Source organism: Periplaneta americana, chromosome 13 (genome assembly GCF_040183065.1).
Source record: "Periplaneta americana isolate PAMFEO1 chromosome 13, P.americana_PAMFEO1_priV1, whole genome shotgun sequence".
Classification (NCBI taxonomy): domain Eukaryota; kingdom Metazoa; phylum Arthropoda; class Insecta; order Blattodea; family Blattidae; genus Periplaneta; species Periplaneta americana.
This window is the reverse complement of record NC_091129.1, coordinates 96,548,751-96,574,163: the sequence shown is the minus strand read 5'-3', so window position 1 is coordinate 96,574,163 and position 25,413 is coordinate 96,548,751. Positions and strand designations below refer to the sequence as shown.

Sequence of the window (25,413 nt, the reverse complement as noted above, 5' to 3'; positions counted from 1 at the left end):
GAATGTTCTTATTTAAGTCTTTTACAGAGTGGGATAAATAAAGGGAGCTATTACTAATTTGAATTTGCGCATTAGTGAAAATCGTGGCGAAAATTGTGACGATACAACAATATTGCTTTATAGTATTAGATTTAATTTGTAATAGAACGTTATGACTAGAGTCCTGCGTTTGGTACTTTGAATACAAGTTGGGTGTACCTCGATCATACTAGCTTCAAGCTGCGGACTCTCTCCGCGCGCTCTGATATTCTGTGTTTACATCTACCTGTGTCTATAAGTCGGTATGCAATAGGAAGAGTATTCATGAATAAAATACCAGTTTAGCTTAAAAACAATAACAACAAAATATTTATTTAAAGGCAGTTTGTAGGCAATAAAATATAATTTTTACCACTGTTAGACAAAACTAAAAAATTTCAGGAGCCATCCCTTTTATTTTTAGGAGCCATCACATTTTCCATTTTTCAGGGGTCTGGAGCTGTTTGAATCTTACACGTAACATCATTACAAGTTGTAAGAAGGAACGACCAATGACTTAATGACTCCTCCTCTGCTGACTTGCAAGACATAATTGAAAACGATGTAACATCAAATTATTGAAATATGTAAGTTAGGTGGAAAAAGTTAACTTTGAAGAATTCACACTTAATATTTAGGAGAAAAATTCGCTTCGGCGCCGGGGATCGATCCCGGGTCCTTGGTTCTACGTACCAAGCGCTCTGACCACTGAGCTATGCCGAATTCAATCCACAGCACCGGATCGAACTTTCCTCCTTCGATGTTTCCCTTTTTGGCCTGACTCCAAGTTAGGCATATATATGTTGACGTGTATCCAATGTCAACTGCCAGTATAGTAGGAGCGCACTCAGCTGAGTGACTTGTTGGCCGGAAATCCGCAGTTATTATGCACTGCTAGCTGAGAGAATATTATAGATATATTAATTTGTCCTACAAAATTGATCTGTAATATTGACACTTAATATTTTAGCATAGCTCAGTGGCAAAAGTGCTTCATATGTAGAACCAAGGACCCGGGTTCGATCCCCGGCGCCGGAGCTAATTTTTCTCCTAAAATATTAAGTGTCAATATTACAGATAAATTCTGTAGGACAAATTAATATAATATATTTGAAAACTTCGTTTAAAAAATAAATTATTTTATTCAATAGCGGAATAAACTTGTATCCTTGATTAGTCAAATGGTTCTGCTAAAAAAAATATAGGTCTAATGAAATATGCTCCTGAAATTGTTTTCTTTTCTCTTGAAACATTAATTATAGTTTTGTTGGTTAATCTTTATTTCAAGGAGATCTTCAATTGAAGGACTCTCTGCAAAAAAGGGGTGACTCCACTTTTCGGTGAAATTAATATTTTCCTTGTTTAATATGTTAAAAAATATGCCCGATCCTTTAGTGCAAGAACGATGTGATTCCGAGCATTTGGTAGTAAGTTACAGTGGAATTAGAGCTGAGCTCCCAATCGTTTCGTTGCAAAGAGGAGGCAGCTCTTGGAACTACTGTAAACAGAATGATCGTAAGTAGTGTAATTAATTTCAGAGGGTTATTCTCTGAGATAATTCAAACAAAAATGTTTAATACAATTTTGCGGTTTCTACTTCCTTTTTGAGATAAAAATTGTTTTATATGAAACATTTCACACCGTATTTTGGGAAAGCCATCGATTTAATTCCCAATATGTTCAGTCATTTTAAGATAATAGTATATTATGATAGTTAATCATCTAAAGACTTTTAGTTTTGTTCTTTAACTGTGCAAAAATTCGATCCGAACGGATGTAACTTTTCGTTTTGAAATAGTACGTTATGCAACGAGCCTATAATGGTAGTAATTAAGACGCAAGTATGTTTGTTTATGAAACGAGGGCAAGCGAGTTTCATAATTTTCATACGAGCGACTTAATTACCATTATAGGCAAGTTTCATACGACTTTTCATGTTCGACCATATTTCTAACTTGAAATTATTCAAAAGTAGGTCATGTTATGGTTATGTAAGTGAGTAGCGGACTGACCTGAATTGTGAGATGTGCGCAGACGCGAAAGTATTGATTTTTTCCGAGACCGAATGTCATTGACCTTGACATAAGTAGAGAATAAGATGAACATTAGTCTTGATATAACCTGGAAATTGATTTAGAATTGAAAAACGAGATGACAAATTGAATTTATTTGAATATTATTTACAATTAACGCTAATTATTATAGTAACAGAACATAATCTTCTGCGAAAGTATTGGATTTCCAGTCTCCGTGACTTTGCGTTAATTGTCTTTCGATTGCATATCCGAGAATAATCGATACTTGCGGTTTTATAATGGTACAAAAGTGATTTGTCATTGTCTGAATATCTGAACTTTAATGAATAGGTGTACTTTAATGAGGTGCATTAAAGGGCTACTACCAGGTGTATAATTACTACATTTCGGCATGGTCGAGCATAAAGGAATTTTACAATACAGGTGGTTCGATAGACAATCAGATGACGCTTCAGAGGATGATGGACGTCCACGTACGGGCTCCGTTGCGACTGTCCAAGTATGCTTAAACTTGACCACCAGCGTGTGAAGTGTTTTGCCTGTGCGTTCAGCTTTATGAAATCGACGTTGAAATTTTGTCCGAATATCACCACACGACAGCCGTGGCGAAAATGCGACTCACGAGCACATTGTGGCTCGCAATGATAGCTGTGCATTTCTTACCTCCCATAACCCCCACCCTCTCACTCACTGGAGTCAAACTCCGTTTCATTTGTATTTGTCTCTGACCTGCGAGTAGCGTATCGTCGCAGTCTCTCTCTCGAAACTATGCAGCCAATATGATGAGAATATTAAATGTATGATTTTTCATAAGTATTACGAGGAAAACTGTTGTATAACATAAAACGGCATTATACTACATGTTACTCATGAAACATTATAAGGTTGTGTTGTTGTTATTATTATTATTATTATTATTATTATTATTATTATCATCATCATCATCATCATCATCATCATCATCATCATCTCTGTACGTCGATCATTTTTCAGCAGATGTACGAATAATGCGGTTAGATTTTCAATTTAAACTCACAGATTTACAATGTCATGTTAAATGAAAGCTAGATGTAAGGACTTGACAAATGTTGAACTTTTCAAATCTTTGCCAAAAAATAAATATCCGAAGCTTCGTTCTTTCGCTTGTTCTTTTGAAGCCATGTTCGCTACAACTTTGTGAAAAATGATTTTCAACAATGAAAATAGTATAAACCAAATTTAGATCACGACTGACAGACAAATACCTTGTAGTCAACTACGACTGGCAGTAAGTGACATAATTCCTGATTTTGAAACTCTGTCGCAGAGACATTCTGAAGACAATAGGCCTAGGTTGTGATAATGTGTCCTATGTTTTCTTATTCATTTCTTTCTTCGTTACACGTACTAAACATTAGTTTGTAACCTTGTACTGTATAAAATTATATTTAAGCGCTTGACGGAAGGAAAATGAAAATCCGTTAATAAGTCGGACAGTTGCTTCACTTCCCCTTCGGGTGTCCGTCTCCCTCCATAGGTGCTATGCACGTTGCAGGTTACACAGTGGCTCGGCGCACGATAACATTTTCGATACGGCTGCCATACGAAGATCCCTCTAGCCTTCACATCACCATAGCAACCTTTACTGGTAGGCTAAACTGAAGATCATGCAGATTCAGTTACTTGTAACGACAGAACACAAGTTTAGCTGTTGTCACAAAGCCAATGCATGGACTCCAGCAGCAACTACACGGTTTAGAAACACAGTGTACTTGCAATTTATTACCATGCACATCTTACCCCGAAACGACCTTTATACAAAATCATTTATACAAAATCAATACTTCATTTCTGGACAGCCTGTATATAAATGCACGTTTAACATGAGTTTAATATAGCAATCCCTTTGCTTTTCAGAACTTTGAACATGTCTTCATATTAGACGATAGTCGAGATGGCTATGGCTGGGCCATGAAAACCACATGACTCCAATTCGCGCCTAGCCTATGTTTCTCGTTAGCAACATACTGTAATTAATGACGTCACCTTATTAAGAGAAAGGATATCAGATTTCTCCAATGTCAAGCGCATGAAAGTTTCACGTGAAAAAAGTTTGTCCTTTGCCAAGGCGATTTCTAGTAGAATGAATAGTGTTAGCTGCAGAAAGATAACAGCAAATAATTCGGAAGATGTCAGAGGTCTTGTACTTTACCCTTGTTGTGGACGAATGTGCCAGCATGACAGATGTTGCTCAAATTGTTGTTATTATCTTTGAGTTAAGACTAAACGAAACTGTTAAAAACAGCTGAAGAATTTACTTGAAGTAATAGTGATGAAAGATACTACGATAGCTGATGACACTTTTCTTTAATTAAAGTTATATTTGACGAAGGATAATTATCTTGATCGTAATTGCAGAGTTTAGTTACAGATGTTACTCCTGCAACGACAAGTTCAGGAAAAGGTATTGCTGGAAACATGAAAGAAAAGTTTATCGGTGAAGGATTAGTTAATCGTACATTTTATTGCATTGTACATAAAAAAAGCGTATCGTTAACTACATTATTGGTATAAAACCTTAATCACAGTAATTCATTCCTTTTCTCAAACATTTAGGTAGCGAACATAGTCAAATTTCGCATGAAAATGACTTAGTTGTAGATGATTGTTAGGTACAGATATATGCGATCATTGAGCGGGACGTGGAGCATCCTTAGCCATTTCGCTGATTGCGGATAGTACCAGTTTTAGTAATTCGTTTAACATGTAAACTCTTGTTGGGGCCTATAACTACGTGGTAAAAGGCATACGATGACAAGTTCAGCCAATATATCTCGCTTGAGATTACACGTTCGAATCTCAGACACTGCAGTCAATTGAAGCCAGTATTAAAGGATGAGGAGAGCCCATGTAAAGTAATCAGTGTAACGGTGCATGATTAGCCTACTAATAGGATTTCAATTAACTGATTTTTTGTGTATTTTTTTTTTTTTTTAGAAGTTAAGCCTTACAATAAATATTTTACCTCTGATTGAGGTTGTGGCTGATATACTAGATCAGGCGTCTCAAGGCCAACGCATAAAAGTTGTTACACAGAGCAAATGTAGATAGCGTAGTCAGCTGAAGAGATAAGCGCAATACCCGAAGATAGCCGATCGTTGATTCATGTTACAAGCATGAGTGAGCTAAGTTGTAACTGTCGCGGGAGAAATTCCACAAAGCGGCACTTTTGAGTTGTACTGTCAAAATAAACGGTTGTTTTCGGAAGGAATAACATTTCTTAAGTCGTTTGCAGTAATAATAATAATAATAATAATAATAATAATAATAAATGTATTTTCTAATTATATATTATGAGTAAAAAGAAGATATCTGAAGTATGAAGAACCATACATGTTACGTAATTATTTAAGCACAAGGAAGTGGCTACCCTATCCCATTATCTCCTTTCCTAGTTGCCTCATAAGTGGTGCCTTGTTGATATCACATGTGAGGTTCAGACTGTCTTCGGACAGTTGACTAAACAACAAAATACTTCATTTCTAGTAAATGGTTTTTGGTATCTCTCTTTTTTATAAGTTCATATTATATTTAATAAAATAAAATTCAATTAAATAATAATAATTAAATTACAATTAAACTTGTTGATTGTTAAGGTACGTATTCTTATGATATGTCCTCTCAAATTCTTTTCTCAAGTCCTTCAGTACTTCATTATATTTGTTACAATGGTCTTAATTCAGATTAGGTAACAATTTTAGATTAATAAAGTGGTAACAGTTATCCACTGAAACTTGCAACTCCCACAATTTCGCTTTCCCTATGAAAGCTTTTATTTGTTCACACATTTGCTGTAATAAGGACATTCTTTCCTCGAAGATGGAGACAAAATCGTAGCGGTTACAGATGTCTATTCAAACGTCGCAGTCAATGACGTCATCCGGAGATACACGAACTGCTCCCGCATCTTGTTCCACTCTTACCTTAAAAAAAAAAAAAAGAAAGAAAGAAAGAGGAGGAAGTGCTCCGAGAAGGCCCTATTGAGACGTCTGTACTAGATCATATATACCCAGATTGCTCTGCTTTATAGGTTTTGACAGTAACAACTTTTGTCAGGTTTACTATGCTGCTATCTAGTTGTTACATAAGGAGTCACGTCAAAACTCCCATTTAAATTGCATTAGCGACTGTACTGGCATCTCGTGTACGTTTACGGCGGACGAGTGGCGATCCTGGCGGTTGTTCTCTTCAAAGTGCAACTGATTTTAACATAGGAATGAGCAATCTATATGTGATCTGGACTGATATGTACATCTATTATCAGGCAGTACATATCTCACTTGACGGTATGCGTCAGAGGGAGAAAAATTTGTTTGTATACATCTGAAGTCTGATTAGTATGATGTGGTACTAGTCAGCGATGTATGCAATTGAGGGAGAAAGAAACTGGCCACCTTACCCCATTATTTCCTGGCTTAGTTGCCTTATAAGCTATGCCTTGTTGATGTCACGAGGTTCAAACCTGTCTTCGGACAATTGACTAAACAACATTTTCTTAAACTGTTTTTAATTTCAATTCCGCATACAGAGTGATTCTAGAGGATTGATAAATACCCTTGGTGTGGTAGTATGGGCTATTCTGAGTAAAATCTTCCTATAACCTTGTGTCCAATTTTCAATAGGTGAGACACCGCTGTTTGCATAGCGAACATTACAAATGTGAAGAATGGAAACATTTGATGATTACATTTATTGCTTATTTACATGGTATTAGTACATTTCAACAGCTCAATATACTTTTCAGCTCTGTTGACAACAGTAAGTTTTACTCTTTTGAGGTCGTCTTGTTCTTTTATAAGGGTAACACTATTCATAACCCGAGCCACCAATTCATCTCGTGTGTGTACTTTGTTTTTGTCTTTCAACTACCCGCACAGATAAAAATCGACAGCAGTAAGATCTTAGGCATTTGGTTACCAATGCACGTGATCATCGCGACCGATCCATCATTTAGATGTCACCTGACGGCTAAAGCTTACAAGGGCTCCGTCGTGCTGGAAGAACATGCCTATCTTTGTAGCAAAGGGAACTACAAACAGCTGTTTTTCTATACCCATTACGAACAGTGCTACCCTCAGACGATATAAGAAGAGTGATATGTAATACTCCTATGTAGTCAATAGTGCGCAATCATTTGTACTTTTAATTGCTGAAACTGAGTGACGTATTACACTTGCCGTTATAGCCCTGATAGTGAGCAGAATTTTTTATACTACTATATCGAACAGCTAACATTATCTTGCTTATACATCTTTATTACCCAAATTTTAACACTATAGCACTTAAGAATAAAATATGTACATATTACTTTCACGTGTTAATTTGAACTAGGTTTAAAAATACCTTAGTTGACTAGTTTCGGCTCGGGAGCCATATTCAGAACTGCGTGATCCTTGCGTCTTCCGTTGTCTTCGCTCTCGGTGGAGGTGTGCTTGTGTTGTGTAGTGTGGAGTCAAATAGTGTGTGTTCTGAAATTCAGTTGTGTGTCGAGGATTTTTTGCAAGTTTTTTTTTGTGTATCTGTATATTTCGTATTGTTATAGTGTCTCTAGTTTCTTGTTTTTCGGTTGGATATGTAGAATTTCAATGTCTGTATCTATGTTGCTGTAAGTGTGCTTGGTGTTTGTGATGTGCTACGCGTATGTGGGAGTGTTGTGTGATTTGGTTTTGACTGTGATGTGTTAGAATTTATCATCATCATCATCATCATCATCATCATCATCATCCTTGTATGTATTGGGCCTAGTGGCCCGTTACGGTCTCTTGCCAACGCTTGAACGGTCTGCCCCAGGATGTCTTGCCCACAGGATGGTAATTTAAAATTTGGCGTGGAATTCTAGAACGAGGTATTCTGATGACATGTGATCTCCAATTTTGTCTGTATTTCTGTAGGTATTCCGTAATCGGTTCAATTTGCAGTTCTTTCATAATGTCAAAATTTCTAATGTGATCCATTCTCGTGTATCCCGCTGTACGACGCATAAATCTCATTTCTGCCGCCATTAATCTTTGTGAATCAATATTATGAATCGTCCAAGCTTCACTACCAAGCCAGAGTATAGGTCTGGCCAATGTTTTATAAATTCTGGTGCGCGTGTGTTTTTGTACTAAGGTTGGCTTGAATATCTGATTAATTATCCCCATTGCTCTGTTGAATTTAATAATTTTCTCATTCAAATCCTGTTCTTCTTCATATGAAATTTGGTAACCGAGAAAACTAAAATTTTTTACTTATTCGATGATCTTATTACTGATGCATATTTTGCTACGGACTGGTTCTTTTCCTAAAAAAAGCCATCACTTTAGATTTGTCAGTTGAAAATTCCATATTGAAACTTTCTGTCATTTGATTAAAGTTGTAAACCAAACGTTGTAAATTATCTTCTGAAGTTGCCATAAACACAATATCATCAGCAAATAATAAAGTATCTATTTTGGACAAACGACTTATCGGTATACTTCCAGTTACAATTTATAAAACAGTTATATTACCGGTTATTCTGTATGGTTGTGAAACTTGGACTCTCACTTTGAGATGGGAACAGAGATTAAGGGTGTTTGAGAATAAAGTTCTTAGGAAAATATTTGGGGCTAAAAGGGATGGAAGTTACAGGAGAATGGAGAAAATTACACAACGCAGAACTACATGCGTTACATTCCTCACCTGACATAATTAGGAACATTAAATCCAGACGTTTGTGATGGCCAGGGCATGTAGCACGTATGGGCGAATCCAGAAATGCATACAGAATGTTAGTTGGGAGGCCAGAGGGAAAAAGACCTTTGGAGAGGCCGAGACATAGACGGGAGGATAATATTAAAATGGATTTGAGGGAGGTGGGATGTAATGATAGAGACTGGATTGATCTTGCACAGGATAGGGACCGATGGCGGGCTTATGTGAGGGCGGCAATTAACATGCAGGTTCCTTAAAAGCCATTTGTAACTAAGAAGTTGTGTTGTTTGTAACGTGTTTGAAATAATGTGCCTGTCTGTCCGATGTACAAGTTGTTGCAGCTATTTCATGTGAGTTTGTATACACCTGTGAGGTTGTATTTGTTTCGTTTGTGGTGTTTGTGTGTTGAGATGCTTTTGTAGAGTGTTTTGTGTTCCGTATGCAATGTTGTAGTTTAATTTCTTGAATGAAGAATGCGATCTTTTGTGTGTCTTTATTTTCGTATGTTATTGTGATGTATTTTTTGTGTTCTTGCTTTCATATTATGTTACTATGTTTCTTGTAATTATGTTTTGTCTTTTTTTATTATGTTGGTGTTGTAACAATTTTCTTGTGCTATATATTTTATGGTATTTACGAGTATTTCTTCTTTGTAGTCTTGCTGGCTCATTGGCACGTTGAGTAATCTGTGTGACTATATCTTATTGAATGCTGTAAATATTGCACAAAATAATAATGTAACTCGCATCTCAGTGTTCATTGATTCAATTATTTGACAGCAAAGGTGGACAAAATGAATATTACAGTACACTCCTCCCAGTAATAAACCGTGGAGTGTGGTATAGAGAAAACGATTATTTTCATTTGAAACACCATTTGTTCCAAAGTACTGCAAACAAGACGCTTGTTTTACATGTTCTTAGACACGACTAATGATACAATTATATTCAGTGTCACTTTTATAACATTTTGATCATAAAAATCCGCCTCTACACTCTTATTATCTAGATACTACATACACCCATACGTAGACATACAAAGGCCTGAGGACTGAGGTACAACATGCACACATGAGCACTTAGTCCGATTACTTCAAAGTCGCTTATCGCCCCTCTTGGTAATTTTTAGGCGTATTCCATTCAAAGGTCTGAGCACCAGATCCGCTACAATTGGTACGTCTTCTTCCTTATCCAGAGAACTCCACTTATAGTGCCGCAGCATGTAGGACAGAACGGTCTTCTCTTCCAGAAGAGCGAATTTCTGTCCCACGCAATTCCTGGGCCCAGCACTGAACGGGACGTAGGCGTACGGATGCCTCTTGGCTACCCTTTCTGGTAGGAAGTTGTCGGGGTCAAATTCATGGGGGTTGGGGAATTGTTTTTCATTGCGATGGACCTGATAGATGTGAAGGGCCAAAAAACATCCGGCGGGAAGTGTATAACCTCCTAGAAAGGAAATGCATTATTAATTATGTAGGCCTATGAATGTACGAGAGTTGGGGGAATAAGTCATGCCAACTATATTACTTTTTGTAAATAGAATAATGAGGATGTATGTATTTATTCACACTGCAAATGGGTAAATACCAGGTGGCAGTGGTAACTAATTACACTCAATAATTACAATAATAATAAAATACAGGCATAATATTAATAATAAAATAATAATAGCAATATATAATGATATTAACAAGGAGCGTCCTAAATTAAATGAATCACTTAATATAACATAATTAATTAAAGTAAATCTAATTTATATCTTAACCCTAAGTTAGAACTTAAAAGCACGAGTATATATGATATATGTTCAAACACGCATAAGTACTTTTCAGTACTACATTCATTTCGCTATCAATTCACTCACTGCACTGGAACTAAAACACATTTTACTGACACTATTCTGATGTCACTAACACTTCAAAAACATTTCTCTGTTAAATACTTAGACTCGTAAACTAAATATGAGAGATAAATAACTTCTTAAATTTTAATTTTACAAAAAAAAAAAAATTACAAAAGCTATTGGAGATAAACCACACAATATGATACCAGTGTTTGAAGAAAAGTTAGTTATTCAGGCATACAGGATGTGACAGTAAACTTAATTTTTTAAATTAAAATTTACATATTCAGAATCTCCATTAAATTTTACGCATGAACGTGTAAAAATTGTATCCATTCACCCGTTTCATATCTTTTGTAAAAAAAAAAGTACGACATTCGCCGGAGATGTGCGTCTAGGTCAGGCGATCCATTTAGTTACGCCAAGGTTTGTTTGGGTTATTCACTCGATTGCCTTCGAAGCGATCGGATGTCATGCTTGCCGTAGAGCGGTATGTTTCTAGTATAGTTAAGCTGTACTGCATTCCTTTACCGACCGCACGCGCTTATCTCTACTCCGGAACTCTCCCCACTCCTCCTATTACTTCCCCTCTTTCGCGTCTCTGAGCTTTCAGGACTAAATAATCGGTCTACAACTATTTATTAAACTTGTTTCATGGACTTCAAACTTGAGACAAATAAGTGGCCTATGTAAAATCATGTTGAGTAGGCCATAAAACTAAACAAAATACTATTACTAACAACTTTACAACAGATGCTCAAAATGAAAACCATTCACGGCCAAACAATATCACGAAAATTGTCCATTGTAGATATGAGATGGATAGATCAATCATGCAACTGTGAGAAAGAAATGGACTGTTTTCGTGATAGATTGGAACATTGGCTGTGAATGGCGATATAGAGTAAAAAAATTACTGTTTCAGCATAAAGTCAAGTTTTGCATGCATGAACTATAAACAAGTCAGTAGTCTAACTTTAACAGTTTTAGAGAAACAATTCCTTATCCAACACAAAATAACATTGTTAAGATACGCATTTCCTTATCCCTTTAAAGCCAATTGAGAATTTTCTTAATTATAATACTTTACACGCGACTTAGTTCACACGTCCCATCTTCTTCGCGGCTACAATATTTTTGTTTGGGAGCATGCAATGTTTAACTTAACATAATTAACAGCGACTGAGTCTTAATAGTACAACTAGACAATGTTGCTTAAACGTGAATGTCTTGTGTTTTGACTGATAAAAAGCCACGATATGTATGTACTATGTCGCATGAAAAGCAGTAACGCAACGGATATATACTTTCATTGACTTCTCTTCTTTTTAAGAAAAGTAAACAATGACTCTTGTTTTGCCATCGTACACTGAAATATTTGTATTTACTGTATATGCTGTAACTATTTTAATAAACAAAATTATTAAATTTTCTAACCAAAAATAACACTGAAAACTGCGTCAATAAAAATACAAAATAACCGATTTGTTAACTGTAACAATCGCCCGTGATTTAAATTTGACCCAATGAAGATCAACCGGAAGACCACCAAACTTCATGAAAAGAACTATCTGAAAATCTAAGTGACAGAATTTATTTTAGTTACTGAAAATTAATATTAAATTTAATTATAATATTATGCAAATTGAAGAGTGTGATCCCAAAATGCGTTAAGTCCATTTTTTATGAAAGGACTGGGCAATATGTCGACTATATTCATGTTTTTATTGAATATCACTGGCTTCTGTCTGATTGTCAATTTATATTAAATGTGTATATTTTTCTCTTTTTCTCTTTCATCTTTTTTTGCTCTTGTGTGTTATTTATTGGTTTGAATTAAGTTACTGTATTTAGTAAACTGTCCTTGTAAATTTTATGTTATATTATTGGCTAAGACCATACCGTATACGAGCCTGGCTCTTACGGTAGTGGCTAGAAACATTTTTGTTTTATAAATTTAATTTTTACTCGCTAGCTAGTTAAATAAATAGATAAATAGACAAATAAATAAATAAATATTTTTTTTATCCACCGGTCTATAGATTGAGCGAGTTTACAAGTGACATGCACAATAACACCAACTTTCAGACAAGGATTGGTGTTGTTTTGAATGAAAAGAAACTTAAAATACAGGGCCGGAAAAATTAATAGAAACTCGGTTATTTTTTCCTCCAGATTAAGTGATGTCATGTTTTAATGTGACAGGTGTTTAAAAAGTAAAATAATTTATATATTTTCTGAAAGCTTGTTTTATTTCCTTTCTAATGGTATGTAACAAATTCTTTTATGGCTGTTTATATGGCAATCTGCGTAACGTTTGTTAATTGAAAGCAAAATACCAAAATTTTGCATTTTATGGGTAAGTGTGTGTTGTGCTGCCAGATGGCAGTAAATGGCACGAAATGCTTTTGCTAGTTTTATTCATTGTCCACAGATGTTTCTGTAGTGCATACAGTTGCTAATGTGTACCTTCTGTTCCTTCTTGTCTGTTAATAATCCCAGGAATTTTTCGTGATTACCTATTCTATTTTTGCAATGAAAGAGTTTGATTGACAAATTATAATTCAAAAACGCGTAAAAATATGATATAACACCAAGAAAGGCTACACAGATAGTGACATTTAGTGAATGTGGCAAAACTAATAGTGCGATAGCTCAAATTGTGGGGGTAAATAAAAGTACAATTGGGAGATAGTTGGCTAAGTTTCGAGAGAGGGGTGCTGTTATGAGTATGAGTAGTAGAACGCGACAATGTGGCAGAAAACTGAAAACTTCACCCAGATGCGACAATGCTTTGTGTCGTTTATGTCTGGAAGACGGATTTGCTAACTCGTAAGAGCTTACGGAAAATTGAAAGGAAACTTCTGGGGTTAATATTTGTTCTAGAACTGTAAGGAAAATATTGCAAAAATTTAATTTGGTGTCCAAGAAGCCAGTGAAGAAACCAATGGTCACCAAACAACGTATGAAGCTTTTACAGGGGTTAAAGAACATCAGCACTGGCCAGCTGAGCAATGACGTAAAGTTCTCTTCAGTGACGAATCTAAAATCAACATTGGTGGAAGTGAGGGGGTTGTACAGTGTTTCGGAAGGCAAATGAAACACTGAATCCTGCATGTACTGTAAAACTGTGAAGTTTCCTACTAGTGTTATGCTTTGGGGAGTGTTTCTCATAAAATGATGTTGGGAATATCGATGTCCTGGAATCTACCGTCAATGGAGAGAAGTACAACAAGATTTTGGAGATGATGTTACCATCAGTAAGGGATTTGTTTGCAGGACAACCATTCACTTTTCAGGATGATTCAGCACCCTGCCATCGTACAAAAATGGTCAAAGAGTTCCTACATGAGCAAGAATATGTCACAGCACTGTCTTGGCCTGGCAATTCACCAGATGTAAATCCAATTGAAAATTAGTGGATGATTTTGAAGAATAAAATAAGAGAAAGGAAGCCCTGAACAAAAGTGCAATTGATTGAGACCATTGTGAGCATCTGGTAGCATGCATGCCCATGGAAACTCTCCAACGACTAGTAGAGTGCATGCCAAAAAGGTATCAAGAAGTTGTGAGGTCAAAAGGCTATCCCACCAAGTACTAGTGTCGAGATAAGAAACTAATACACGAAGTGCAAAATTTTGGTCTTGTGCTTTCAATTCACAAATGCTACACAGATTGCTATGTAAACAGACAGAAATGAAGTTGTTACATACCATTAGAAAGGAAATAAAACAAGCTTTGAGAAAATATATAGATTGTATTATTTTCTAAACACCTGTCACATTAAAACATGATATAACTTAATCCGAAGGTAAAAATAACCGAGTTGCTATTAATTTTTCCGGCACTGTATAATGATAAATTCTAAAGAAATAATGAATATGTATAAATCATAAAAAGGGCCAAATGGACAGAGCGAGTTTGGGATCATACTCATTCCCCTCCCGGGTCACTGCTTCCAAGCAGCTGAGCTGATCTGTCTTACCTAATTGAACATCTTCGTTGAGGAGCCTCCCGATGAAAGGCACGCTGGGGTACAGCCTTAAAGATTCCTTGATCACCTGTTCCAAATACTTCATCTCGTTCAGGTCCTTCATCGTGGGACTGCGGATGGAGCCTTGGAAGATTCGCTCCTGCTCTTCAAACGCCTTTGCCTGCAAGAAAATCGAAACAATTTTTTTCTTAAAGTTTGTTCTTCACGATTATAAAATGATCACTTATGAAACAGTGACCTAGTCCACAATGTCTACATGTATTATATTGTGAAATCTTCACTGCAGTGGAATATAATATTTTGTAAAAGAACTTGAAACTTTAAAGTGTTAAAACTATTAAAACTGATAATATAACTTATGTGACGGACGGTACCGTTTCGACACTGGTGTTATGTCTTCATCGGCGTCTCTTGAACTAATATTTTTTAATATTATATATGTGAAGTTTTTTCGTTTTTTTTTTTTACTAGGTCTACTTCCCTCAAGAAGAGTAATTTTACGTTCTCATTAAGCAAAATAGAATATTTTGTGCTAAAATATAAAATGCGATTTATATCGGAAGTGTACACACTCAAACTACATGTATGGTGTAAAGCCATGCGGCCAATGCATGACCTTTCAGAGCGGACGGAGATTGTCTGTATATTATTACTAGACTCCTGCGTTTGGACACCCCCAAGCAAACCGCAATAGTGTAGATATGTATGGACAAGTATAGCTAGGCTACTTACACAGTTCAGGTCTGCTGTTCAGTGAACATGTGAAAACAAAAGAAAGTTAGGCGTTTGGAGATCAGTACTGTAATAGAAGAATTTGGTTGCGAGTGCTTTATTAGGAAAGAAGAAAATGTTTCTTATCAGAAAGAAGTAGCATTTTTTCATTTGATACACATCAAATATTTAATAATTAATTTTAAGTTTAATGTGTAAACACTCGTAAAGCACGCAGTTAACGTTTTATTTTAAGTTTGTACTGAGATTTATGTTGTTTACAGTTGCGAATTTTAAACTTTAATTAGATGTGTTTTATTTATTAAAACAATCGGGAGTGGACAAATTCCGGGAGCCAGGTAGCTATGGCGTCTAAAATTTTTATGTGACGCCAGAGTTCAAAATTTTTTTAAGACTTCGATTTCTTTTATATCATAAAGTTAAAAGAGGGTTGTAGGAAGAAATTTTAATGTGCTTTTCAGACTAATATTGTTATATTTCTTGTACGACTCAAGCTATTGTCACATAGCTTAGTTAAGAGCACAATCATCTCTGAGAGCGTGTGTTTGCATTACATAAGCTTAGTGTTTAATATTGTTTAGGCCTAATATATTTCAGTAAACGTATATTTATCTGAGCTCGAATGTTTTCCTCATTGCATCTGTGGGAAAAATATGGTATGCTTCTGAAAGAAAAGAAAAAGGCTGGCTGTATGGGCAAACATTGAAAAAGAGGGGAGGATTGACAAAATGAACATTATTTATGATGGTGGTGATGGTGGTGATGATAATAATGATTAGCTTAAAACGGTGGGCATGAACTAATATTTTTTTATTTTTTTATTTTTTTTTAATTTTTTTTTAATGATTTATTTTAGCTGGCAGAGTTAAGGCCGTAAGGCCTTCTCTTCCACTCAACCAGCAGAAAGTGTATATACATATGCATGAACTTACAAAGAATTCAACAATTTGATTTAGATGAAAGTTACATGTATACAAGTGTTATTTACGAATTAAACAACAAAATACTATGAACTATTAACTAAACACTGAAATAAACTGTGTAGCAGAATTAAACTAAAATACATAGAATGTTAATATATTTCAAATGATATTTGATAATAGAAAGAGATTATTATGAGACAATTTTGAAAATGCAGCACTATCAGGATGATGTCTAAAGAAAAAAGCAACAGTGTAGTCAGTAATATTTTAAATCAGTATGATTGGAGTGAAATGCTAATAAGGTTATCTTTTAAGCTGTTCTTAAAGGTGTTTGTTGTCTTGCAGCCCCTAATACTTTGTGACAAGGAATTCCAATGACGCGAGGTGGATATTGTAAAAGATGAGGAATAACAAGATGTTCTATGAAGAGGTATATTTAGCGTGCTACAGATAAGTGATCTGGTATTTAGGTCGTGGTTAGAATATAGATAAGAGAAACGAGACGAAAGGTAATTTGGTGTTGAGGTGTGCAGAATTCGAAAGAGTAAAGACAAAGAGTGTAAAGTTCTGCGTTCTTTAAGTCGGAGCCACGAGAGACTTGCGAAGGACGGTGATATGTGATCATATCGTCGGATGTTGCACACGTATCTGACGCACATATTCTGAGCTCGCTGTAACTTGACTGACAGTTCAGAACTTAGATCACTTAACAAAACGTCACAATAATCGAAGTGCGGTATTACTAGGGTTTGTACTAGGGTAAGTTTTAGTTGCTGGGGCAAGAAGTTTCTCAAGCGACTCAAAGAGTGAAAGGAGGAACAGATTTTTTTTATCGTTTCTTTAACTTGAAAATTCCAACTTAGATTATTATCAAAAAAGAAGCCAAGATTTTTTACGACAGATGAATAAGGAATTAGCGTGTTGTTAAGGGTAACAACTGAAAGATATTGTGACTGACGTACAAATAGCATCTGTCGTAAGAGCCCGTGATACGTTTTCAGAGAGTTGAAGGCCACTGGTATTCCTTCGGAATCGTAAAAACATCGAGAAAGTATTGATGACAGCACCACACACCTTAGTCAAGACGTCTATAAGAATGTACCCATCTCTCAAACATAATTCTTACGATAGAAGCATTAAGGCACAATACGCCCACTAGAGGTGGCAATGTTAGTTTTCTGGTCCCTCTTCCGTGACATAAGAAAGTCCACACCTGTGGAGTAACGGTCAGCGCGTCTGGCCGCGAAACCAGGTGGCCCGGGTTCGATTCTCGGTCGGGGCAGGTTACCTGGTTGAGGTTTTTCCGGGGTTTTTCCTCAACCCAATATGAGCAAATGCTGGGTAACTTTCGGTGCTGGACCCCGGACTCATTTCACCGGCATTATCACCTTCATTTCATTCAGACGCTAAATAACCTAAGATGTTGATACAGCGTCGTAAAATAACCCAATAAAAAAAACATCAGGAAAAATTCACTGTATTGCTTGATTATATGATTCCAAAACTGCAATGATGATTGCTTACTTGTACTTCTGGATGCAGCCCCAGCAAATAGAGCGCCCAGCACATCCCAGCGCTTGTCGTATCATGCCCCTGCAATGAGAGAAGGATAACATATTTACTTACAGGGTACAAGTGGTCCGATACTGTTTTTAAGCTTTACAGTAACGTGAAAACTCATATAGTTTCGATTACAAAATTATTATTTTTATTACTAGAAATTCCTGTTCTCCATGTTCTATGCGAGTATTAATCCTAGTCGTAAGTTACTATCTCAATTAGTACTAGTATTTATTTATTTAACCTGGTAGAGATAAGGCCGTCAGGCCTTCTCTTCCCCTCTACCAGGGGATTGCAACTATAATATGAACAATAAAATTACAACTAATATTAAATTTACAATTATAATAAAAATTAAAGTGCGACAAGATTATCTGATTAATGAAAGCTAGACATTTTATCATAGAAGTTAAGAAAAAAGAATATTTTTGTATTTACTGAATTACAAATTAAGCCTACAATAACAAAATTCTATAGTGATGAAATTACCGGATATTGAAATATTTTGTGATAGATTAAGAGAATTATTTACAAGAAACCATGTCTGAACGAGTCTCAATTACTGACCAAGTGCCTAGTAAGTTTGCGTTTGAATTGAATTTTATTTCGACAGTCCCTGATGCTAGCGGGTAACGAATTCCAGAGTCTTGGCAGGGCTATTGTGAAAGAGGATGAGTCTGAAGAGGTGCGATGGGATGGTATTGTTAGTATTGTTTCATGGCGAGAGCGTGTGTTCAGATTGTGGTGGGAAGAAAGGTAAGTGAAGCGAGACGACAGGTACGAAGGAATAGAAGAGTTCAACATTTCGAAGAGAAGGAGAAGTGAATGTAAATTTCTTTTCTTATCTAGTTTAAGCCAACCTATTGTTTCCAGGGATGGAGTAATATGATCATATTTACGAACATTGCTTACAAAACGTACACACAAATTATGAGCACGTTGAAGTTTCGTTTTGTTGTCGCTGGAAAGGTCAGTTAGTAAAATGTCAGCATAGTCAAAATAGGGAAATACAAGCGTCTGCACAAGGGACTTTTTTAAGCAAGAGGGAAGATGAACATTAGCACATGGACAATAGAATATACTTTTCTGCAGGTTTCTGTGATTTGCATGTCTCAATGTACGTAATAATATACTTAATTTGTTTAATGGTCTTCAAAGTGCTCTTCTTCCTCTTGGTTTTGTATAGGAATATAATTAGTGTATGTTTGTGTTTGTGTGGGATTGTGTATCTTCGTATTTGTATGAAATGGTGTCTTTGTGTTTGTGTCTATTCGTGTTTGTGTGGGGTTGTGTATCTTTCTATTTGTGTTGAGTGGTGTATCTTTATGTTTGTGTGGAGTTGTGTGTGTTTATGTATGTATGTGTTTTTTGAGCTTGTGTGCTTTGTGTTTATGTAGGGTTGTGTGCTTTGAGGGTTTTCTTCAGCGCTGATCAATCTGATGGCATCACCGTGTTCTGAATATCAACGATGACGTCACTGATTCTCCACCGGTGTCGCACCGGTTCCATCAGCTTGCAGAGGTGGTAGCAATATCCATCAGTCGTCATCAGTCAATTTTTTTATTTTAGTAGGTTATTTTACGACGCTTTATCAACATCTAAGGTTATTTAGCGTCTGAATGAGATGAAGGTGATAATGCCGGTGAAATGAGTCCGGGGTCCAACACCGAAAGTTACCCAGCATTTTCTCATATTGGGTTGAGGGAAAACCCCGGAAAAAACCTCAACCAGGTAACTTGCCCCGACCGGGAATCAAACCCGGGCCACCTGGTTTCGCAGCCAGACGCGCTGACCGTTACTCCACAGGTGTCATCAGTGAATCTAATTTGTTTTTGTATAGGGCGGGAATTAGCAGACGAATGACATCGTGCACTGTTGTGTCATGGCGGTGTGTTCTGCTTTGGTTCTGCTGTATTGTTTACAATGAGCACAACGTAAAAAAAATGTTAATGGCTTATGAGCGAATATGTCGACGGACTAGTTATTATTACTGGTTCAAGAAATAAATTGTTTATGCTCTCTTTTCTTTGAACGAGATGACGGAAAATCAGCAAAATCTTGCTAGCGTAGCACAGACAACTTTTACAGACGCCATGTTAGCCATTGAACCTTGCAGAAATTTTGTTTTTTTTTTTTAATTGGGTTATTTTAAGACGCTGTATTAACATCTCAGGTTATTTAGCGTCTGAATGAAATGAAGGTGATAATGCCGGTGAAATGAGTCCGGGGTCCAGCACCGAAAGTTACCCAGCAAGCAGCTTTGTTCCTATTTCGCTGCAGCGTGACGTCATTGATGTCCACCGGCCCGGTGAGATTCAGGATGCGCTGTTTTTGTTTGTGTGGGGTTGCGTGTCTTTATGTTTATGTGGGATGGTGTGTCCTTGTATTTGTGTGAGGTGGTGTATCTTTGTTTTTGTGTGGGATTGTGTCTCTTTGTGTTTCTATGGAGTGATGTGTCTTTGTGTTTGTGTGATGTCGTTTCCATTATTTCTGCTACTAAAGATACAGTCTATAAAAGAAACTTTCCTTGTGAACACGTTCTGATTTTCCAACAGATTATTTCGCTAATTTTACTTGCGCCTTTAGCTATAGGTCTAATTTTAGCGTGTATTTTCTATACAGAATTTAGAAGATTTGTTTCTCTGTAATTACTATCTTTATCGTTCTTTTATTGAAAAAGAAAATGGACATTAACCAGGGATAAAGCCAAGAGGCTGAGGAGAAATCAGAGGCAACCAGGAAATGGAACAGGACTAAAGATGTAATCGTTGTAATTCGTATAGAATTAGATTATGGTTTGATGGAATTTTTTTAAATACAGATGAGCACGTTTTGGCACTATTTTTGAGAATGTACCTCGAACATGAAGGTGTCCACTTCCTCTCTCAGTTCCATGTCTGTGAGTTTTACTCCGTCAAGAGACGCTTCCAGGAGGAGGTCCAAGAACGCCTTTCTTTTTTTCTTACCTGGAATTAATGTAAATTCTGTTAACAAACCTTCCTACATTTTTTCATAAATATGACGTGATTCGTTAATAATTACACCGAAAATCCTTATCTAATAACGAATCTGGAGACAACTTTTGATAATTAATTAAACGCTCGCCTCTGTTTTCATAATGTAGTCCCAAAATTTATATGATATTAAGTATCGTAATTTTGACCTAGAGCTGGGTCTCTACCATGATATGCCAAAGACTCAGATCTGGCAGTGCCAATGGCAACCTATGCATGCGAGAATTGGACTTTGAATAGAACTGATAAACGGAAAATAGAATCCGCTGAAATGAGGTACTTGATCGGTAGCTAGATTTCCCTCTTGGATCAAAAGAGAAGTAGGCTTATAGAAAACGCAAGCAACTAAACTATACAATTTAAACACAAAAAATTTCGGAACAAAAATCGACTGGTGTCAACATATAGACCTATTAAGAATAAACCAAGAACGCCTACCTAAAATATTATCAAACTATAGACCCATAGGATACAGAAGTATAGGCAGACCAAAAACAAGTGGCAAGACACTTTCTCATGAGTATTGAGCCTAATCCTTGAGGAAGAATAAAAAATGAGTCTTTTTATTCTACAACGTAGGTTGCCAATCACTCGATAACTTTGTCCAAAAAATTGTTACTTTAGAATCGCTCTTGTTTGGGCATGTATATCGTATGGGAGAGGAAAGGAAGGTTAAACAGGTGATGGAAATGAGAGTGGAAGGAAGAAAGAGAAGAGGAAGACCAAGGATTAAATAGGAGGATACAATAGAAAGAATAGGCCAACAGAAAGGAAAAACAATGGTAGAGATGAAGAGAATGTGTAGAGACCGGGAAAAATGGATGAAATGGACGGAGAGAGGCGAACCCGACGCTTAGCAGCAGAAGGGACTGAAGAAGAAGAAGAAGAAGAAGAAGAAGAAGAAGAAGAATCGCTCACAGCTTTTGAACAAATAAACATAGAAAAACGAGAAGTAAACCACCATGTAGACAGAGGAGTCCAATAACCCTAAACACCAGCACGAAACCGGTCAAAGCCTCAAATCCGACGAGATGGGTAGAGCAAAACATGCCACGAAAACCATATACCGGAGGTCATTTTATGCGCAAAACTCCATAATACCTGAACTGAATCGGACGTTTAGTCGCTCAAGCGTTAATTTGTAAATAAACTGTGTTATATAAATTACGCATAAGCTCTTACTTATTGTTTGTTTGTACAGCAACTGATATTTGGCCTACTAAAATCTTACTGTAATCTAAAGAAACGGTTGCTAGAGATAAATTCGATGATTTTGTCAGGTCAAAGTCCATTAACAATGTTATTATTTCAGCTAACATTATGTTTAAATATTCACTTCGGATTTGTGTAACCTCCTAAAAATGTTTAAATTGATTACTTTAATCCACATTATAGTTCCTTATTGAGTTTAGTGTAATAAAGTAGTGAAATTTCATAACAATATTGAGGAACAGGCCATTCGTTTTCTAGTGAAATTTACATGGGCATGAAGAGAAGAAGAATTTTGACTGGGAATTTCCCCTCTCTCGCTACGCTTCCACTTGGAACTAGCTAGCAAACTAATTCCCACTATGAGCTACTGCGCAGGCATGCATTTGATTTCACGAGATAACGAACTGCCTGTTCTAGCATGTAAAATATAAGAACTCAAATATTGTGGTATGTGTGTTACCTATGACTTCGTCCTCGCTTCCTGAATATCCCTGCATCTTATCTCCGTTGCCAAGAAGCTGTGCCTTTCGTTCTTGAATTACCTGAAATACAAACGAAATAATTATGTAAATATTTTCGTATATAAGGAGTGATTCGTATTCAATATTCAGAAGCCACGTTTTAATTAAATTTATCAATATTCTAGTTTCTATGATGACTGTAGCTTTTATAAGAGAACACCGCATATTAACCTTGGAAGATTTGCATTCAAATTCTAACTAATGGACTATCTTTACTATTTCAAATTAGACAAATTGTGTCTGTTCATCTTCCCTCACAGGACCAAGAATGGCTATCCTGATACAGCTACTTTATCTGAACCGTACTGAATATAGACTGCAAATATAATCCGGAAGAAGTAGCCTCACTCTTGTTGTCGCGGTTTTGTATTACATTTTTCGCACCTTGTTGACTTACCTTGTTTGTAAAGCCGTGTAAGACTCTGAGGCACTGATCATGACGCTTTCCCCGTGCAGACAGCTTGAATATAAAATTACTGTGAAGCCAGGGACGGAGGGCGCGTTGAATCACGATGTCGCTCACTCTGAAACAGTTGACAGCCAAAATTCACAAAGGCCTACTTGTGACTTAGTATGAGTGCATTAATTACATAAATTCTACATGTCTGCAATTCGAAGTAGAATAAAGGTTGGTAATATTGTGATACGAGTAATATTGTGATAGTTCTTTTTGAGAATCTATTACAATTTTACTGAGCGAGAGACGGACCGGTTTTATACAGCAACTTGTCCGCGAACACTCCCTTAATACGTTTGCGTAAAATTGTAATACGTTTTCAAAAGGAACTATCACAATATTCAGTGGCGTAGCACAGTGGCGGCTCGTGGCCTACAGTTTGTCCGGTGTTATTTGAAATATAGTTTGTCATGTGTGGTACTAAAACTAAAAAGTCATTTCATTATTGGTCATAAAATTACATTACCTTTACTTGTATTACATTATTTTACCGCGATACGAACGCGACCGCGACAGAACTGAATGAGCCCCAACTGTCGTCCCTCTCCGTGCGCCTTCACTCGCTACATCTGTGTTATAGGATCTAGTATCTCCGTGCACTGAGCGCTACGCCGAACCAGGAACTACGTCATATGCTTCTCGTTAGGTCAGTATTGGGGATCTAGCATCTTACTTACTTACTTACTTACTTACTTATTGGCTTTTAAGAAACCCGGAGGTTCATTGCCGCACTCACATAATCCCGCCATTGATCTCTATCCTGAGCAAGATTAATCCAGTCTCTACCATCATATCCCACCTCCCTCAAATCCATTTTAATATTATCTTCCCATCTACGTCTCGGCCTCCCCAAAGGTCTTTTTCCCGCCGGCCTCCCAACTAACACTCTATATGCATTTCTGGATTCGCCCATACGTGCTACATGCCCTGCCCATCTCAAGCGTCTGGATTTAATGTTCCTAATTATGTCAGGTGAAGAATACAATGCGTGCAGCTCTGCGTTGTATAACTTTCTCCATTCTCCTGTAACTTCATCCCTCTTAGCCCCGATATTGTAAGTTATCTTGAACCTTACATCCCCTAAGTCTGTCTTTGGAACTGCTCGGTACGGCATGTACTCATCAACGTAACGGCACGGCAAGGATGCCCCGCCCTCAGGTAACGTGACTCTTTTCAGAAAACGTTGGTTTTTTACCTTACGGCTCTCCACTGTAAAATAACTTGGTTCAATACAGACATCATCTTCTCTCGATACTCCGGTTTTGAGAGGAGAACATAGTTTCATAGCAAGCTTTAATTAACCTTTAATGAGTAAGTATTTAAATATAATCGTGTGTACACTCCTCTCTCATCCGGGCTGGGGACGGCAATGGCGGAGTTACAACATCTACTTCTACACATTATACCCACAGGCCTGCATGACTTACACCTTCAGCTAATATGTACATATTCTTATAACAATATTTTACAAGCTTATTATTTTAATTTTCATTAATTTATAATTATACAAAATCCATATCCCTATCATTGGTGCCATCATCGCTTGGTCTAAAATTAATCATTTTGTCAATGGCATCATCCATTCGGAATTATCTTCTTAATCGTAGGTACTACTTTCTGAACAAGATAGAATTCTTCGATTGTATCCCGAATAACATGTTGATCGAAGTCGTCCACTTCAACTTTACGCAAGTCTAATTCTGGAATGAAATAATATGTTTAGTAGAACTGTAAGAAAATAATAACTGGCAACAGTAATTCATTATGTTGCTCTCAATACACACACTATTGTACATAACTATTATAGCAATAATTTCTAAACATGACATACCTATTCTTTCCCGGAGTAGTGTGAGGTTCATTCGTTTCTATTTCAATATTAATTCTCTTCACGGAACTAATACTTTTGCCAGAGTATTTAGCCGCTCTCTCATATTCCTTAGCAAGAGGTTCTAGCAAACATTTGTTTAATTTTTCCTCCTCGTAACGCTTAATTTTATTATTTCTCTTTCTCGGCTATGGATAACAGCGTTACTTTTTCTCCGCGGTGGTGTGATTTCACCATAATTACTACCCTGTGGTTGCTGCTCCATGGTAACACTACTGGTACACAGTGAAGGAAATAGCTCTATGTTTCTTGACAAGAGATTATGATGCGGAGCATGCGCAAACAACTCAGTTGGCTCCACCCACGTTACGCGCTTCCTTCCCTCTGCCCCTCTGACCCCGCTCAGGACGTTCAAGATAACTTGCAATGGCAGTACTAATATATATATATATATATATATATATATGGTAGAAATGAAATAATCCTGCATATTGAATGGGACGATAGGATACACTGAAATGAACAGAAAACCTATATTATGTTTTGTGATTAAATACACGGT

At 36.6% G+C, this 25,413-nt stretch overlaps 1 protein-coding gene and 1 long non-coding RNA gene across 2 annotated transcripts in view; one reads left to right on the top strand and one right to left on the bottom strand.

The window, feature by feature from the left end:
* The window catches only part of LOC138712145 (uncharacterized), a 204,356-nt gene that overhangs the window by 137,369 nt on the left and 41,574 nt on the right, over positions 1–25,413 (top strand). The window lies entirely within an intron of this gene.
* LOC138712134 (cytochrome P450 4C1-like) overlaps positions 6,765–25,413 on the bottom strand; it is a 70,223-nt gene continuing 51,574 nt past the window's right edge. Inside the window, exons 7-12 of the mRNA XM_069843597.1 lie at positions 22,964–23,090; positions 22,506–22,587; positions 20,676–20,785; positions 17,784–17,852; positions 14,596–14,764; positions 6,765–10,213 (exon numbers count right to left, since the gene is read on the bottom strand). Coding sequence (XP_069699698.1) covers positions 9,861–10,213; positions 14,596–14,764; positions 17,784–17,852; positions 20,676–20,785; positions 22,506–22,587; positions 22,964–23,090 — 910 coding nt within the window. The 3' untranslated portion in view covers positions 6,765–9,860. The remainder of the gene's footprint in view (positions 10,214–14,595; positions 14,765–17,783; positions 17,853–20,675; positions 20,786–22,505; positions 22,588–22,963; positions 23,091–25,413) is intronic.